At 43.6% G+C, this 20,392-nt stretch overlaps 1 protein-coding gene across 3 annotated transcripts in view; it reads left to right on the top strand.

The window, feature by feature from the left end:
* The window catches only part of erbb4b (erb-b2 receptor tyrosine kinase 4b), a 451,213-nt gene that overhangs the window by 284,345 nt on the left and 146,476 nt on the right, over positions 1–20,392 (top strand). For all 3 annotated transcript variants that reach the window (XM_079518830.1, XM_079518829.1, XM_079518831.1), the window contains exon 4: positions 16,439–16,570. In XM_079518830.1, coding sequence (XP_079374956.1) covers positions 16,439–16,570 — 132 coding nt within the window. The remainder of the gene's footprint in view (positions 1–16,438; positions 16,571–20,392) is intronic.

Here is a 20,392-nt window from a genome sequence, read left to right as displayed (position 1 = left end):
TAGCAATACCATACCAATACCATACCTGTATAATTGAGTAAAACTGCAAAAGTATTGGCATCAAAATATTCGTACATATATTTACAGAAAAACATTTATTTTTGCAAGCCAGAAGAGTAAAGGTGCTTTTTTATGGTGGTTTTGAAGGAGGATAGGGAGTCACACTTTTTGATGACGGGTGGTAGGGCATTCCACATTTTGGTGCCATAATAGTAGAATTAATTAATCACCCCGAATCTGGGGGGAATGGGATCAGTGGAGCGAATGAGATCAGTACTGCATGCTTTTTATTTATTTTTTTAAGATGAGTTTTTGTAGGCATTTCTATGCTTTATTTAGATCTGAATGCAATAGTGCAGAGCGAGGAACCTGAGGGAGTCACGCAAGACAGGACGGGAGTCTGTCCATAAGCAGGGATAAAACCTATCCCCTCCGGCCATAAAAATGAATGACCATAGAGTGGGGGCATGGATCCATCCACCCTCAGCAAACTGAACCTTAGGCTCTGTCTTTACATAACATGATGAAGGTGAATACCGCGCCACTACTAAAACAAACTGGAACGCACAAACGCACACAAACACACTAAAACACACACAAGCCACCCCCCCAACCACAAGCTGTCCCCTAGATGCCGGATGCTACTCACCACTTAATAATTAATATGCTTATTTTTCGCCCACTGGACTGTGGGCCTTTAAAGAAGTGGAGCAGGCAATGGTGGGGGCAGCCATGGGCAACGGGACATGCCAAGACCCTCCCTCTATGGAGTGAGCAGCAGCACAACTCATCCAGGTGGATGCCATACACTGCACTGGCACTCCTCCATGAATGGCTTCACACAGACAGAGCCTATAATGACTGTTGCCTCCTCCTCCACCACTTGCCTCTATTATGTGCTGAGGTGCCGCAAGCAAGCAAACCCTCCAAAATGTTGCATTTTCAAGCCCCTTCTTCCAGGAAGCCTCTTCTCTGTCGTGCTGGTCCCTTTTAGTTGATGTCATATCGTCTCTGTCGGGTGGAAACATCATAATGTCCAAAACCGTTACTTTTCAGGATTCAAATCCAAAAACGATAGCAAAAAGTTGCAGATCTACAAGCTGGAAACCCGGGTTTCGAGCTTGTAGATCTGCTACTTTTGATGCTTTTGTGTTTGACGCTGTAGTATGATCAAGTAGGGCGTTAATTTAAAAAAATACACATGGAAAAAGTTAAAACATGGAGTTAAGAGGTTTCTACCCGACAGCAACGATATTCAAATTCCTGTCATGCTCTGCTGCTGTGGCAGCCGGGCAGGAGGGATGGGCTCATCAGTCACTGGATAGAGGTGGCTGTGGTGATGGCCTGAATGCATTCGGTCCACAGGCATCTCCCCCCCACCTGGTCTTGTCCATCTCTGGATCGTCTCTCTGGTTCGTCAGACTCCCCCGGAGGCCCGGACGTGTGTTTTTAATTAACCGCTGACTAGTATGTGTGAATAGTGTCCCCGACTGATGCTAATGTTTTGGGGACAGGTGCCCAATCCCAATTTTGGAGTGCCCTAGACCAGCTGAGCTCTTTGAGAATCACCGCTATACAGAACTGTGGATATAACCAGTGTTGGCACCTATGATCCGTTTACACCAGGAGTGACACTTGTGCGGTGACTTAATATTGCAGGACGTGAGAATCAACGTCATGTGCATGTGCTATTTATACCCCATGAAGGGTGTAATACCTGCCCCTGCCCCCTCCCCACCCCCCCCCCCAGAATCAGACAAAAGAGAATTTGTTTGACGTAGCCTATGTACATCACACTTTTATGTAATCAGAATCTCAACAACTCCATAGACCATGTCTTTTCATAATCACAAGCAACCTACAAAACAATTATTGTAATCTGGGGAATTGTGATCTTCAATAGTGGTCATGAAGTGTGGGTCATGACCAAAAGAATAAGGTAGCAAATACAAGCGGCCATCGGGTGAAAGATGGATAGTAATGTACAATATAGTAATGATATGACAGACAGATGAGGAGATGACACCTGTGTGCCTGTTGTTGTTGAAACAATTAATGATCAGAGCTTTCCACGTATTACGCACAGCATAAATTCCATTCCCAATGAAGTTGTTCCCAATAAATATTTGTATTTGCAAGTACTGTACTCTGTTGTGACCTCTTATACTGTAGCACCACTGTATAGTTAGAAAAAAAATGGGTTAGGCCAACTGAGTTTTATGCAGAACTGTATAGAGGTGACCGAGATTAGCTGCTCACAAACAGATTCACAGAAGCGAAAACATGATCCCGACCCTGGCCGCTCCTGCGCTCCATACTGGCATAGATAAAAAAACAAAATAGCAAAACCTGCAGTTGCATTCAGACATTCATATTTTATTTAGCCATTTCTCTTATATTCCATTCAAAGCCTCCATATAGAATTTGGACTACTAAATGGCAGAGATGATAACTTTCACACTGCAAAATTTCATCACACTATACAATTCTCTCTCTCTATCTCTCTCTCTCTCTCTCTCTCTCTCTCTCTCCCTCTCTCTGGCCTATTTGGATTCCTCTGAGCCTTTCACACAGAGGGTGGTTCATTCTAATTCAGCTGGCAAAGTGATCAGACATCAGCCTTGATAAGCTAAGTGGCCCTCAGCAACAGCAGCAAGCGAAACGCCTCCCCTTTCCTTCAGTCGCTTACTAGTTTAGCTCTTTGTTTATTTGTGTGTGTGTTGGTTTTCTTTCTTTCTTTCTTTCTTTCTTTCTTTCTTTCTTTCTTTCTTTCTTTCTTTCTTTCTTTCTTTCTCGTTACAGTTTCGTGTAATCACGCTGCTGTTATTGTGGTCTCATTTCCCTACACAATGTCTCATACATAAGGCCCAGATTACTGGGGCTTTATCATGGCTTAAATGGAAAATAAGCAGAGAATGCACCTCACCACCCTCACCTCACCCCTGCTCCACCGTTTGCTCGAGATTTTATCCCCCCGCCCGTTACCCCCTGGCTTTCATCTTAAACAGATGCTTTGCCTGCTCGGGGTAATTCCATAATCCCTAAATATTGGCCATTTTTCATAAAGACTCATAGGAAACAATTGCGCGAGGGAAGGGGCCAAATTGAATCAGACGCTCTTAAATGCAATTATCTCGCTGGAGGAGAGGCGTATGTTATAGGGGGGAAGCGGGCCTGTGGCCCACGCCCCCGTGTCGTCTCGCCTCGCCTCACTCTACAAAACATCTCGTTCCCTTGACAACGTCTTTCCCTCCAACCCCGCGCCAAGGTAGACAGGATGAGGAAATACACAATGGAAAGAAACAGCACACATTTTAAGCTGTGATTGAAATTAATTTATTGCATTGAATCAGTGTTCATTTTGACAGGACATTTTTATTTAGGCCTAGTTTTAGGCATATGAGTTAATTCACTAACTCGTGAATGCGTTAAGCAGGCATCTCTGGGTGGCTGTGGCTCAGGAGGTACAGCAGGTCGTCCAAAGATCCCTGGGTCAGCGGTTCGAATCCCGGCTCCTCCTGTCCACATGTCGAAATGTCCTTGGGCAAGACACTGAACCCTACATTGCCTCCAATGAGTTGGTCGGTGTGAGCTTGCCACCATTGGTGTGTGAGAATGTGGGAAGTGAGGACGCTGGCGTCGACTGTTCGCCGCTTCACCTCCCAATGTATGAATGAATGAACCATTGTAAAGCGCTTTGAGCACTTGGAAAAGCGCTATAAAAAGGCTATATCTCTGCCTGGTGCCTCTTACAGTCTACTGCAGGTGGTCTAAGACTTAAGGCTTTTATATGGTGCAGATACTTTGACTCTAAGTATTAGACATAAATAACAGAGTACAGTCAAACACTTATTCCAAAAGGGATAGCACCAAAAAAAGTCCTTGTGGTCTTGTTTCCATTTAGGCCCTATATGCAATCAATTCATAGTCATGACATAACAACAATCAATAATCAATAAAGAAGCGACCTCGCCCTAAAGGCAGAGGTCGCGTGCACGCATCCGCCTGGGTGACGGCAGACTGCTGGGCGAGCTAGTGCTGGCGCTTTGGCATGGGGGGTCAGATCAACATATGGAATGAATTATGTACTGGCCATATATGAAATGTGTCTTGAGTGTACAGTGTTTGATGAGGTCAGATCAACATAAGGAATGTCAGAATGGGTCAGCTCCATATGAGTTCCATATAAGGGTGGCAGCGGGGGCAGTGTCTTGAGTGTACAGGGTTTGATGAGGTCTGGCCATATGGAGCGTGTCTTGAGTGTACAGGGTTTGATGAGGTCAGATCAACATATGGAATGTCAGCCCAGGTAGGGCCGGGCCTTAAGTTTCGGGCCTGTTGATAACTCTAGTTCTCTAGAGTTTAAATGGACAGGCATCAGTCAAAAGGGAGACATTGAAGAGGAAGGACGAGTGGGGAGGGATCAACATATGGAATGTCAGAACAGGTCAGCTCCATATATGGAGATGGAGGCGTGATGTCATGAGGCATAACCATACTGTATATTGAGGCGTGATGTCACAAGGCGTGATCTCACGAGGTGTGACCATATATGGAGGTGTGATGTGACACACAGAAATGCAGGTTTTCATAGTAAATGTGACCTATAACATGTGACATGCGTCGCAACTCGCAATAACAACCTGTTTTAAAAGATGTAAGTGATCTGCATTTTAAAGGTGGAGGGGGGAGTAGTCGAATTAGTTTGTTTTGGGAGGTCTGAAGCTTAATCTTAAGTGACATTGTGATGCTGGAGAACCAAGAGGTGGAAGCATAGTCAAACCCCCTGGACACCCAGGGACACCCCCTGGACATTACGCCATTATGTCACATGGACTTACACCCAATCCAACCCTTGATGCTGAGTGCCAAGCAGGGCATTGGGTACCATTTTTATAGTCTTTGGTATGACTCCGGCAGGGATTGAACCCCCGACCTCCCAGTCTCAGCGGCGGCCACTCTAACCACAAGGCCACTGAGCCAGTTATAATATATTGAAAAGAGTGGACAGGATAACTGCCTTGGAGACCAGTTTGGTCTTTGCCAGCAGGGCAGAGTTGTCAAAAACTCTTCTACGGAACGTTGCAAAAAACCCCACTGGCACAGCAGATGCGATGGCGGTGTGGGGGTGAAGGAAAACCATGTTTTTATTTGTACAAGTAAAAGTATTGAAAATTGTGAATACTGAAGAAAGTAAAAATACATTGTAATTGAATACAGTACTTGAGTACATGCATAGTTACTTTACACACCACGCTGTACTGTATACTGTACGTCCGTTCCCATTTGCTGTTACTACTTTATCGGTCAGCCCTGCTGTCACTCACCATGAGGCTTGTGTTCTTCTGTGTTATAGATCCCCAATGTCATTCCTCTTCAGCTGCTGCTGCTGTGCTCGTTTGGGAACTAGCCTACTCTCTTCATGGGCAAACAGAGACACCAAAACAAACGTTTATGTTTGTGCTGGAAAACAGTCCTTGTGGGGCTGAATAGAGGGAGAGGATGGATGGATGGATGGATGGATGGATGGATGGATGGAGAGACAGACAGACAGACAGACAGACAGACATGAATTCGCAGAGGTGTTTTCCGGTGTCATAAACTTTTGACTGATACCTGTCCATTCAAATTCTAGACCGGCCTGCCCCAAAGTTCTCAACAGGCGCGAAAATTATGGCCCGGCCCTACTTGGGCCTTCATTAATTTACAATTTACAATTTAGGCATTTAGGCATCCAGAGCGAATTAAACCCTGCACACTCAAGATACTGCCCCTGCTGCCACCCTTAGATCTCCTTATATGGAGCTGACCTGCTCTGACATGCCATATGTTGATCTGACCTCATCAAACCCTGTACACTCAAGAGACGCTCCATATATGGCCAGACCTCATCAAACCCTGTACACTCAAGACACTGCCCCCGCTGCCACCCTTAGATCTCCATATATACAGTATAGTTGAACTGTTCTGACAATCCATATGTTGATCTGTGCTCGCCAAGCAGTCTGCCGTCACCCAGGCGGATGCGGGCGAGGTTGCTTCTCGCCCTCAGGGCGTCTTACTGGATATTACAAAACAACATGCATTAACAACTTCAGCCCACTCTACATTTTGGATTTTTACATTTTACATTTTGTAATTCTCAATTTTTACTTCTAACAGAATTTTTCTATATTGCAGTATTAATACTTTTACATTAAAAAAAGGAGTACTTTTTCCATCACTGGGTGATTGCCAACTCGTCAGTTTCCCTAACCTCAGTTGTTTCTCTGTTTCTCTCTTGTCCTCATCCTTCACTTCCTCTTCTATGACACAGTAAAATCCCCAGACAGTGTTAAAATGTAGGCCTCCCTAATGGACAATTTTTACAGTCTCAAAGTTAAATTAAACACTATTTTTACTGTGCACCATATAGCTCTCATCTCTCTGGCACACGCACGCACGCACGCACGCCCGCACGCACGCACGCACGCACGCACGCACGCACGCACACACACACACACACACACACACTATGCTGCCTATGCATGACCAACAGTACCTTCCCTGTGCTGCTCATAAAGCCTTTTATTTCAGTTGAATAAATTGCAGTTGTTCTTTTCAGGTCAATAGTTATATACATAAAAGCTCAATTATATTTGAATGGCCGTTGAGAGTTTCTCCTCCTCGTTGGCCGACAGCGGTCAAGGAGTAGCACACCATTCACAGTGGAAAAAAAATGTGCAAAAGTTAGAGCTTTTGTTCCAACTTCCAACAGAGAAATCATGACAAAGTTTTAATGTGGAATATATTGTTGTTATATTCCATATATATTTTTGAATCAACATAAATGGGGATCCAAGGTGAAAGTTCTCTGGGAGTCTGATGCATATTCATTTGGGGGTCCTTTGGGGGTATAGGTAGGGCATAGGCAGTAGAAGTCTTATGTTGTCTAGTGAGTTTAAAAAGTATACAGTATATATATATCTTTTTCTGTGTCCACGCACGCACGCACGCACGCACGCACGCACGCACGCACGCACGCACGCACGCACGCACGCACGCACGCACGCACCTCTAAAATTATACGTATTTGGTCGCGGACCCCCATCTCAAAATATGCTGTTCCAGGGCCCCCGAGAAGCAAAGAGTTCAAAATGTTCGCTTTAAAAGAATATACTGCATAGTTTTGCACAAAATAATGCTCATGATTTTTCAAATATAGCTATTTTTGAACAGCCAAATTATAAAATATGACTAAAATCTAAAATTACATTGATGTTAATGGGTTAAAACAAAAATGCTCAATGGAGAAATCAGAAAAAAGCTGAACAGCCAGATGGGCTCATTTCACTCGAGTTTTGAAGTACAAAACTTTCCTTTTCTCAAGTTTTGACAGCCTTGATAAATCCCGCCACGATGAGCCCTTGTGATTTCTTCACCAGCACTAAACATAATGAATTTTCTGCCTATCTATTAAAATGTTCAACAAAGTCAAAGAATTTCAGAACGCGTCACTGCACGTTGAATGCAATTATGCACTCCTTTACTCCAGTGGATATGAAAATCCTCCACTTGTTCCCTTGATCCCATTCCCACCACTTTATTTGTTTTATTTTTTTATCTGTCTTTCAGTGTTTGTCTGAGGAATTCTTAGCTAAAATTAATAACTTGTTTTTTTAAACGGGCACAATTCCAGTAGCTCTTAAAACTACCATGGTTAAACCACTTCTCAAGAAAAAGAAAGAAAAACAGGCAATTTCTAACAGACCCATATCTTACAGTGCCTGCATTTTCTTCTTTTGTAAGATCCTAGAAAAAAAATATCAAAAAAGGAATATGTTTGAGGCTGGCTTTTAGGGCCCACCACAGTATTAAGACAGCATAAGTTAAGCTTACTTACATATTTATCAAGCACTTCTTACTTCATAGTCAAGATAGTGGATAACAGAATGAACACTGATGCCAAACGGCTCTCTGTCCATTTCCCTAGCCCTCTCAGTGATATATTATGAAATTCTATTCGGAAATTGGTTCGAAACTATTCCGATTAGTTGACAGTTCTTTGTGGCCATTCTTCAGAGTAGATGGCAGGCTACCTAACATTAACCTGACTCCGCCAGATGGGGCAGCAGAGAGTACACTGGGTTCCCCCCTCCTGCTCCCATCTGGGAACTCTCAGGCAGACTTGATGCTCCGGCCACAAAACGGCCTGGCCAATCAGCGGCAGCTAGAGGCGGGATCAAGGCAGCACTGTGTATGCCTTGATCCCGCCTCTAGCTGCTGCAGGAGGGGGGAACCCAGTGTACTCTCTGCTGCCCCATCTGGCGGAGTCAGGTTAACCTAACATGTGATGTCCCTCAATGTTTTATCTAAAGCCCAAGCCGCACCAATGATTCACCATGCAACTCCTTGCAACATGCAACTCCTTGCAACCATTATCCCCAATGGCAATTGGAGTTGCATTGGTGTGGTTTGGGCTTGACCCGATTCATTTCAGTTGATCATGCACTATCCTATCATCAGAACATAAAATATCATTGGCTGAGTTTCCCAAAGGAAATATGCATAGTGAGTGGGCGTGTGGTTATTCTCAACAACACCCCCTTTCACTGTGAACATAGATATTCCGTGCATAGATGTGCCACGCAAGGTAGGCCTGAGGCCTGGTATGGTAGGCCTGAGGCCTATATTGGTAGGCCTGAGGCCTACCTATATTGGTAGGCCTCAGGCCTACCATACTGGCCTGACCGGTCAATAAAAGAATGCTGAATTTACTAGCTTGTATTGGTAACTTTGACTGCACAATAGCCTCCCATTTAACCTCCTTGTAGGCCTATATTTATTAACCCACAATCGAATGTTATTCCATTTAATTCACTTGCACAATGGGACAGTAGAGTTTTCATATAGGCCTACATTTATCGTGCAGACACCACTTCGCCTCTGAAATTTAATTTAATTCAGTCAGACAACTCACAAATAGATTTAACCAATATTTATTATAGAATGAGAATACAAGTGTGCATAGTGCATACCGTATGGTATTTATCTTGGTGTTCGGCTCTGCAGCATTTTCTCCCTGCTCGGCACGATTAAACACGATATGATATGATATGATATGATATGATATTATGATATAGTACTATATTGTCAGTTCACACTGACACCATCATAATACAATATTCAATCAATTCAAACTTTATTCAAGACACTCACAGGGGGGTCCATAGGGCGGAACACATAAAACATAAAAACACAAAAGTAAACAAACTATAAATAAACAAAGCATAAACAAACAAACAGGGGTGACTTATCTCTGTACATACAGGCTAGAACGCCAGTGGCTCCACAGCTTAGATGACAGCCTGACAGAGCTATTAGCAGGGTTAGAAAGTGATGCAATGATGCTGTTCTCAGATTCTGTTAACCTGCACATAAAGCTATACATCAGGTTTCGTACCACAGCAGGGCAAGTGGCTACATTTATTTCTACAAACATTTGACTGGCACTACAGCATCTTTGGGCTTTGAGCAGCAGTCTCATGCAATCATATACAATTAAACCCCCATGAGGAATATAAATAACAGAGCCCACCAGTGGTGCTGGGGTGGTGGAGGGAGCAAACATCACATAACAACCAGGAACCATAGAGGAAGGCAGGAAGAGCATGCAGTCTAGTGAGCATGGCAATTGAATTTATTTGATGCTGAAGTAGCCCTAAACATGTTTGTTTAATTAAGGGTTAAAGTTTTTATATTTAAATGTTATTTAAAGTCACCACTAATTTCTCTGCGAATGGTTTTACTACTGCCACATGTCGACATGTGTGTGTGTGTGTGTGTGTGTGTGTAGGCTAAAGAGGCTTTAGGGAAACAGGTTTGCTTCTAAATGTATTCATGCAGGAGGCCTCACGTGCGCAATGAGGACAGGTATGGCTGTGCTCTAGTCTAGGTTGTCTATTTCTATGTTGTTGTTTTTGACAGTGTTTCCCAAAAAAGGACATAGTGTCGCACACAGGCTTCTGTGTGCGGACTAGAGGGGTGTGTTTAAGCTATGTGCAACACAACATTTCTTTGGGAAACCCAGCCAATACCTTTCACAGGTGACACCCAGCTGTACAGCTATAGTGCCCCAAGACGTAAACACTTTTAATCCCTTTCCAAGTAATTTAATATTGGTTAAATCGTGTTCCGCACGCACGCACACACACACACACACACACACACACACAAATAAAATAGCCCATCTACAAGCTCACAACATGTCACGTTGTGAGCTTGCAGATCTGCTATTTTCAAATGATTTGTATACATTTTGATGAATTGTGAAACAAGACTTATTTCTACATCATGCTCTATTGATACTTTTATTTAAGTAAAAAAAAAATTGTACTTTTTCCACCACTGTGCAAGCACGCACGCAAGCACACACAGACACTGGCACATACGTCATCTCCTTGGCAACAAAGATTGTGGGCCCTGGAGGCTGATGGACTGTGCCGTGCCAGTGGATGATGGATGGGAGAGGAGATCACCTATTTGTACGGGAGACACGGGGATTTGCTCTCCCGCCGTCTCATGTGGGGCACAGAGTGACTCAGAGAGCAAACGGCTGCCAGGGGCTCTGGCAGTGATTGACGCAGGGCTGCGTGCGCGGCGACACGGATTGGAGGCCGCCGATATCGAGGCTGCCCTTTTGAATTCACATTGTCGTTGTCTAATGCAGGGGTCTTCAACATGGGGGTCCTCTGAAGGTGCTTGGAGCGCCAAATCTTTGTGTGACAGGATTTCTTTTTCTTTTTACGTTAAAGACATACCACTTTTCAACCTATACCTTAAAATAGCACCATTTTATTCTACTCGGTCTGTGTCTCACGTCAGAAACCCATGTACCAGTGACATCATCGTTAGGCAGATTTATTTTACCATCTCATTTATTATCACGAGAATGATGGCTTCCATTATAGCATGCCAACTTTCCAGGAATAGAAAGCCTGCACTTTCTAGCTTGGATTCCCCATCGATGATGTCACTGGTAGAACTGCCCACAACGCTCCTATGAGACACAGACCAAGTAGAATGAAAATTGTACTATTTTTATCATGAACATTAGTAAGGACCAATTATATGAAGATAGGTTGAAAAGTGGTTCCGGACAAGATGGGGTTTTTTCTTACCTTAACTCTTTGACTGCCCCGCCCTCTGTTTTCAGACTCTATTGCTCCGTTTCTTACCCTCTCCATCTGTATCGTTTTGGTTTATGTCCCCCTCTCATATGTCACCTATGCATACCCCACTCTCTCTCTCTCTCTCTCTCTCTCTCTCTCTCTCTCTCTCTCTCTCTCTCTCTCTCTCTCTCTCTCTCTCTCTCTCTCTCTCTCTCTCTCTCTCTCTAAACCCTATCGTTGCTGTTGGGGCAGAAACCTCTTATCTATATTTTAACTTTTTGTGGGTTTTTTTTTCTTTAAATTAGCGCCTTACTTGATCATATACTAACGGCGTCACACTAACTAAACTAATACATCAAAAGTAGAAGGCCCGGCGACATGTTTCAAGCTTTCTACTTATTTTGCTATTTGAATCCTGAAAAGTAACAGTTTTGGGGCATATGGGATTTCCCCCAGACGGAGACAATACCTTCTAGTTGTTTATGTTTCGTCTCTGCCTGTTTGTATCCGTGCGTCTGACTGTCAGACTGATAAGCAGGTCAGGGAAGTAAGTCCAATGGAAGTTAAAGCCAGTCTCTCCCCCAAAAATCTCATGTTTATGTGTTTGGTTAACCCATTAAGACCTGAGGCTGATTCTACAAAATGCCTTCTAAATCAGAGGTTCCCTGAAGAGAAGAATTGTGTTAAAATGTTCAAAAATAGCACATGTAGGCTACAAGCTTGCAGCGCGGCACAAATTAAGTGATACGTTGTGAGCTTGTACATCTGCTATTTTTGATTACCACTGTTTTAAACCACTGCTCTAAATCCTAAGAGTTAAAAACACGCTGGACGGCAGTGGTTCTCAGAGTTGCGACATTGAGGGCGCAGAAAACAGCCTGGTCACGTGGTTCATGTACTGTACTCGCGCAAGCCCATAGACTCCAATGCATTCTGTAAACTTCCGGTGTCCCTATTCGCCAATAGAAGTCTATGTAGAAGGATTGGATTGGCCCCATGAAGTGTTGTCGTAACTCTGTGGCTCTTTCTCGACCTCGCTTGCAAATCTGTGTTGGCAGCCCAGCCATCTGACTTGTGCGCTGCCGTGCCACGTGGACGTGGTCATACAGTATGGGTGCCTGCGTGGGCTGCGTGCATTTTCAGAGCATGTCTATTTTAACGATTGATTGGTTGATTGTGTAATCCGTCTTGGATCATTGGATTATTATTGCTGTCATTGTATGGTGTCATGCAATGGTGTCATGCAAAACATTTTGAAAATAGCTGATCGCCAAGCTCACGGTGTGTCGCTTCACAGCGCGCTGTGAGTGAGCTATACATCGCTTCAAGTGTGTGAGCTTGAATCGATTTGTATTCATTAATTGATTATTGTTTGCATAATCCATGATTACATTGATTAAGTGCTGAACCACTAGATCGAATGTATGCATATTCATGATGGAATAGTAGCCTATAATGAGGGCAAAGAAAAGAGGTACTGGTAATCTCCTTTAGGGATGTTTCTTAAGGGGACAATTATGTGACACATGACTGAAGAGGATTTTAGGCACATGGACAGGAACTCTTCTTATTGGTTGCGTCTAACAATATCCGAGCACCTCCGGGCATTCAACCTGTTCTTTTAGACAACACAACAAGTACACACATTAATTCATGCTCACAAACTCATTAATACAGTTTCATTTATTTTTTACAACACTGAATAGATATTTGCCTCCCCGACCTAATCAAATTCATCCCCACACTGCAATTAAAAAGGGAAAAAAAGAAAGAAAAACAAGGTACCCTTGAAATAATTGGCTGCATACATTTGTTCTGCCTTCTTAAATTTCTTATTATTTTTCCTCCAACGGTTTGCGGGGCCGATGCGCGGTGTGGTTTGAGCCACGCTCCCGTTTAGAAACATTTGGAGTGGCTCCCAGGGATGAGCGGGAGTGTGTGTGTGTGTGTGTGTGTGTGTGTGTGTGTGTGTGTGTGTGTGTGTGTGTGTGTGTGTGTGTGTGTGTGTGTGTGTGTGTGTGTGTGTGTGTGTGTGTGTGTGTGTGTGTGTGTGTGTGTGTGTGTGTGTGTGTGTGTGTGTGTGTGTGTGTGAGCGAGCGCACATGTGCATGCGTGCGCGAGTGTGTGCTTGCGTGCGTGCGTGCCTTCCTTCCTTCATGTGCATGTACGTATACACAGGGGATGGCTCGAAAGCGCTAGCTAGGCGTGTGAATGGGCTAATTAAGACGCCGTTTTCTCTCTCTGCCCACCAAAACAATCAACAGCTAGAGCTTTAACCGTTGGTCCCACTAGCTAGCTCAGCTGCCAAAGGTGCAGCTAGCAACTATGCTAATGAAGCATTTACTGTTAATGAAGGCCTGACCCGCGCAGTGTTAGCATGTTGCAGAGATGTATTATGTAATATATGGCTGTGAATTATTCATGTCTCTGTGACAGCAGCCTTGGGAAATACGTACCCAACCACTCTGGGCAAACTGCCAGTATTGCAGAAGGAGCCAATTAAAACTCCCACTTTTTCTTATCTTATCTGGCACCTTAGACTTACGGTTATGTTATTATGAGTGAGCTTACTTTATGTGTTTGTGTTTGTTTTGTTGGGCTTTGTGTACGTGTGTGACGTATGTGCACGTATTCATCATGTGATGTGATACAATGGCAGAGCCTTTACTTTAGTGCTCATGACATGACATGACATGGCATGCGTGCGTGCGTCTGTCTGTGTGTCTGTCTGTGTGTGTGTGTGTGTGTGTGTGTGTGCGCGCGTGAGTGCATGCGTGCGTGGGTGCGTGCGTGCATGCGTGCGTGTGTGAGAGTGTGGAGGTGCTGGACGGCAGGCTATAGCGTGCGTGTGTGCGTGGGAAAGAGAGCAATACACAAACACAATCGGCACATTTCACGTATATCACACATAACATAAATGTTTCCCTCCACACTAAATCTATTCACCGTAAATAGCAGATCTACAAGTTCTCAACGCATCGCAGATGCCCAAAGTGGGGATGCTAGAGTTCAAGTGGTTATAAAAAGGAAACAGGTCAGGAAAATGCACATAATATTATGCTATTCAAATGGATATTAGACATTACAGAGACACTGATAAGGGATAATTGGATAGCACCATGCAGACTTCCACATAGATTTATGGACACACGTATCCAATGCATGTGACCACGCGTATTGATTTGTATTTGTATCATTGTGTCAGGGGAAAATCAAGCTGTCAATCCCACGTTAACTAGAGTTTTATTAAAAAGAGGGGAAACAATACACAAAATGCATGCAGATGGAAAGTCAAGAGTTGGCCTACAATTTGAAACGGCTCTGCCTCCACAAAATACTCAAGAGTGAAACCAACATCCTTTGAAGTCATCTGTTGATGCCGGGCAAATAACATGATTTAGATGATTTAATAATCTCTCCACAATACTGTACGTGTTCAAAAGCATTCCTCAGTTAAGGAGTTTCGACTACCAACAGCTCTTCACACTGCCTGCTGAGGGTATATTGACGTCTGTATTTTTTCTAAGCCTTGCTGGCTTACTGAGTTATTTCAAATTCGATTTTATGAGAGAGAATCTTTTAAATCCTAAAGGATCCCAACCGTAGTCACTATTCTACTTTGCCACGTCTTGTGTCGAAAGCCACACTAGCATTTTGTGTCGTGTGCACCAAATGGTCTTTATACCGGCCCTGATGCGTGGTGTTGGCGATCATGTTTGTCCTGCATCGCTTACCTTTGCAGGAATATCCTCGGTGTCAACTTAACTCTGGGATCTGTTTCTATACCCTCTCAGAGTACAACAAATGAGTTTTTTTTTGCTGTGAGCCACATTCCCTCTCACTCCGAAACCGAATGACATTGCTCCCTGTCGTGAGCCGCAACATTCATTTCCATAAAGACTAAACGCATCTCTGCCTCTCACCGGAGACAATGAGAGATAGAATGAGAGAGAGCATGGGATGCGTCGCACGCACGCACGCACGCACGCACGCAGGCAGGCAGGCAGGCAGGCAGGCACGTACGTATACGCACGTCGCACGCAGGCAAAACACACACACACACACACACACACACACACACACACACACACACACACACACACACACACACACACACACACACACACACACACACACGTGTGAGCGCACACACTGAGTCTAACAAGTATCATTTAATCACATCTTTGTGGGACTATATATCTCTCTGTTGGGTAGAAACCTCATACATGTATATCCAAAACTGTTACTTTTCAGGATTCGACCAGCTCACTTTGCGTTTTGAGCTTGAGGATCTATAGGACTTTTTGTGTCACGCTAGTATGATCAAGTAGGGTGTTGATTTACGGAAAAAAGTGTTGTTAGAATAAGGTGATAATAGGTTTCTGCCTGACAACAGCGACAATATCATACTGTAATGTATTTGTGTGAGGTGGTGGTGGGGGGTCTGGTTCGTGACGCTGTGTCTCATCTGTTTCTGTTCCGTGTCAGTAATCTGTTGGCGGGCAGAGAAAAGAATGCAAAAGTAACCCGTTATTGTTTTCTTTCTTTCTTTCTTTCTTTCTTTCTTTCTTTCTTTCTTTCTTTCTTTCTTTCTTTCTTTTTTTCTTTCTTTCCATCTCTATGCCCCTTCTCACGTCTGTCTGTCTGTCTGTCTGTCTGTCTGTCTGTCTGTCTGTCTGTCTGTCTGTCTGTCTGTCTGTCTGTCGTTCGTTTCTCATGCACTCCGTTTCTCTCGACTCTCTCTCTCTCTCACCGTCTCTTCCTCCCATCTCTACCAACATTTCTCTGCCACAACACTCCTTTTATCATCGCCCCCATTTGTGTGTGCATGCTGAAATCTGAAATTAAAAACTTGTTAGGGTAGGGGGTGGTTGGGTGAGGGGGTCATTTTGTTTCTGTCTGCGTATGACATGGGCTGACTGACAGAGGAGGGGGAGGAGGAGGAGGAGGAGGAGGAGGAGGGATTGAGGAGCAGCACAGAAACAACAGCAGAAGATTAGGAGGAGGTTATAATAACAGCGATATGAAAACAAGTGCTTCTGCAGCAGCAACAACAACAGCAGCCGTCTGCCTGAGCAGGTCCCCCCACCCATGTGTTACTGTTGTGTTTACTGTTGTGTTGTCGTGCATTTGCATAACTGAGTCAGAGAGGTCATTCAAATATTTGGGAAGACGATACAAACGGATCAAAACAATTTTGAGAGAATATGGATTATTTAGCTTTGTTATATTGCTTACCTGTAATGTTCTCTCTGTCTCTCTGCCTCCCCCTCCCCCTCTCCCCAAAGAGATCCTGACTGGAGGTGTGTATGTGGACCGAAACAAGTTCCTGTGTCACGCAGACACCATCCACTGGCAGGATATTGTCAGAAGCCCACGCTACAACCCCCTGGTGGTTCCTACCAACAGCAGTGTTACATGTAAGTATAACCCAGAGAGACCACCACAACATGGCTTGTGAATGTGAGATGAGACGATGATTGAACTTTAAATGGAATCTAATTTATATATAGCTTAAATCAGTGGAATTATGAGAGGGCGGCAAAGCTGGCAATGCTTCTTTTGGATTTTTTCCCCTCTTTCCCCACGTGCGTGCGTGCGTGCGTGCGTGCGTGCGTGTGTGTGTGTCATGTCATTGTTCCGACAGCGCATTCGTCCGACTCGCCCCATTACTAACCCTAACTGCTCGCAAAACCACATAGTCGGAGTAATGGGATGTCGGAATTATGGGCAGTCCCCCCTCTGTGTTTATATGTGTGATTGTGTGTGTGCGCAATATTTTGTATCATAAATAAATATATATTATTATATTACCAGTTGGATCAGACAATCTTCAAATGCTTCCGCCTAACAGTCTGCACATTGTGTTAAGATGAGATCCAGTAATTCATTCTGCCACTGTCTGTGTTTAAGTGGATGTCATTGAAGACTTCAACAAGAACAGGCTCAGTGCTGTTGTGTGGTCAAAATCCTGACTGTAAGATATCAAACCGGTTGTTTAGTGCCAAGAAGTTTGTTCAGTTGTTGAAAGTCATCTTATTTACCATATTTACATAAAGACAGGAGGTGATATGCGCCTATAGTTTTTAATTAGTGAGATGTCTAGATTTTGCTTTTTTTAAGAGTGACTTGATGTCTGTTGTCAGGGCCAGGAACAAACAAGGGATAATGTGTTGACAATTTGTAGAAGATCTGAGGCCGTGCTATTTGAAACAATTTAGAAAAAAAAGCTTTTTGGCAGAATATCAAGGCAGCAGGAGGAGATGTCCTCCAAATGTTCATGTTTGATTGGATAAAATAGATGGTTTAATGTGGTATTTGAATTAGTTTTAAGTGGAAAAACACATAGGGCTCCAATTTTGTCTCCGACTTTACTCGCAGCGCGGCCCGCAATTCAGCCGCTGCCCAAAAATTATGAATATAGGAGCTTTCTCTGTCTCTTAATGGTATTTTCGTCCAGCGTCACCCGCTATCTTTTTTGCCGAGACCGGTATTTGCGCCTAGAGGTGTGGAAATGGGCGTGTTGGCACGTTTTCCCCTAAATTGCTATTTTGGTCACACACATTTGGGAAAGCGACAGTGGAGTTTAAAACCACCCGTAATTTATACCCGTAAGCCGTGTCAAATTAGTTTGGTAGAGTGACGCGGGCTGCACGCCTGCATGGAGATGTCCTTGGAGTAAGGCATGCGTCATCTCTCCTTATTCTCTTTGTAATTTTCCTATAATCAGCAGAAGTGAGTGCCTTCCTTGTGTCCATTGTGTTTATAATTGTATAGTCAAAGACTATGCGCGATTCCACGCATGCATTTGTTCGTTCAGTTTCATCATCCCATTTCATCATCCCGCAGCAAATGGCGTTTAATCCAATTGACCGACCTTTCCTTTCCGCTTGATACCGTTTCGTAGAGACGCTCGATCTATATACCAAATGAAAGCCTGAATTTCGTAGTTTACATAGTACTTTGAATTTTTAAAAATGAGCAAGATTTGAGCGAGTTGTGACTCAATGAAAAGACAAGTGTTCTTGGCTCTGTGCGGGTGGAGAACGCAACACTCTTCCATGGGCTATAGAACGTAAGGCTATGAAGCAATATAGCACTAACGGGCAACGGATAAGGGATCTATTAAAGGCTATAGCACGTGGACTGGTGATTGGTTACATTTAATTATTGTAACGCCCAAACCACACCTATGCATAATATAACGGGTAACGGAGGTGTTTAAGGGATTTAGACAGGTAACCAAAATACCAACTTTAGTGGTATTCCTAAATCCCCAAATAGTGGCTTTAGAAAGATGAGACAAAAATGGAGCCCATAATCTTCTACCCAATATGGAGGCACTTTTACTTGATTGTCATTTTTTCCGAATATTGTCAGTAAACATGGAGGCAAATTCATAGCAGGCTCTGGAGGCTAGCAGTTCAGAAGCTACTGACACAGGGCAGTTTGTTAGCCTGTCGACAGTACTGGTTTTGGCTATTAGGCTTATTTCAGTTCACAGTTCCAAATAATAGAAGTAAAGTCTCACATTATTGATGTCTTAATCAGTGTTGGGCATCGTTACTTTCTAAAGTATAGTTACTGGATTACTTTATTGTTTAAAAATACTCCTGTTATGTTATAAGAAAAAAAAAGCAACCTACCAGTGTTGTGGAGCTGCTGCATTGACGTTGATCTCCTCCTTTCCCCAATAAATCCAAAAGTAGTTTTGAATACTTCCACAGTCTTACTAAAGGATAAACTATCCGTCTTCTCCCAATCTTTGTCGTTGTCAGCACACGTGTTGACAACGGCATGTAAACAAGAGCTGTGTCTGTCTGCTGTGTCACACCAAAAGTGGTGACCTATTGAATCCGGTACATTATTTAAAATCATTACGCAATCACCACAGACTGCAAAGCACTGATTCCCGTGTAACACTGCGACACGGCGGTGCATGCTAGCAGCCTTTCATTCACCGACAGAGAGAGAGAGCTCATTCATTCAGGACACATGCAGCACAAAATGTGTCAGATGGATTCTTTTTCTTTTGTGGCAACAGAAAGAAATATATTTAGGTCTTAAATGTAACTAAGTATCGCAGTTGTTTTTGGAAAAGGTAACTAGGATTACTCTAAATTGCAAACTAACTCATTACTCTGTTACACAATAAGTATTCTCGTTATATAATGGTGTTATTTAAAACGCTGTTACACCCAACACTGGTCATTGTGTTGGGTGTTAACTATGAAAATTAACTATGAAAGTTAACTATGAAACCTTGCGTTGTTTGTCATGTCACGTCATGTCACTCACAATCACCGTCACTCACAATCGTCACTCAAGCTTTAACTCACAATTCACTCACTATCCTGGGCACAAGCCCAGGTCTTGTGACATCACTATGACATCATCAGGGATGATTGTAAAATCCCCATATATTGTGCCCAGGTCTCGTGACATCACTATGACATCATAAGGGATGATGGTAAATTAGGGATCATATCATAGTAAATGTGACCTGCTGTCGCAATTAAGCCCATATATAGAGAGATCACTGAAATGATATAGTATTATATATATATATATATATATAGATTAACCTTTCTTCAATTGAACTATTATATGAATACTATATGTGTGTGCTTGTGTCTGTAGCTGTGTGTGTCAACATGAATTAATAATTATAGGTTATTTTAGGACAAAAGATGCTCCCTTTTTGTCTGTCTGTATTCTGTATCTTTTGTACTGTCTCTAAAATTATATTGTAAAACGTGCAGTATTAAAAATAACAGCCCAGTTATTATGTAGAGACATGGATTTGTGAATACAGCCCTCGCAGAGTATTGTCGTGTGGGTGCGTGTTGGGTACCGGCGGCGCACTGGCTCTTTTGGAGGGTTTAATTGACTGGCTGGTAATTGTGTAGTGGGAGCCTGGATGAGTGCAGAAGGGTCGTCCTCTGTCCATCACCCACTCCAGATGAGAGCTATTATAGTCAAGGCTGACACCGCTCCCTGACACACGCCACTCCATCAGCCCTCCCTCCCTCACTTCATCTCTCTCATGGCCCCTCTACTACCCCTCTGTAATTCATCACTTTCCTCTTCTCCCATTTTTGCCTTTGTCGTTCCCTATTTTGTTGTCTCCTCTTTCTGCCTGCGTGCCTCTCGTCTTTCTCCTTCCCCTTCGCTTCTCTCCCTCTCGTCTGTCCCGTCGTTTGCCCGTCTCACTCCGTTAGCCCGGATTGAAGCCCTTTTGA

Source organism: Electrona antarctica (genome assembly GCF_951216825.1).
Source record: "Electrona antarctica genome assembly, chromosome: 13".
Taxonomy (NCBI): domain Eukaryota; kingdom Metazoa; phylum Chordata; class Actinopteri; order Myctophiformes; family Myctophidae; genus Electrona; species Electrona antarctica.
This window is presented reverse-complemented; position numbering and strand designations above follow the sequence as displayed.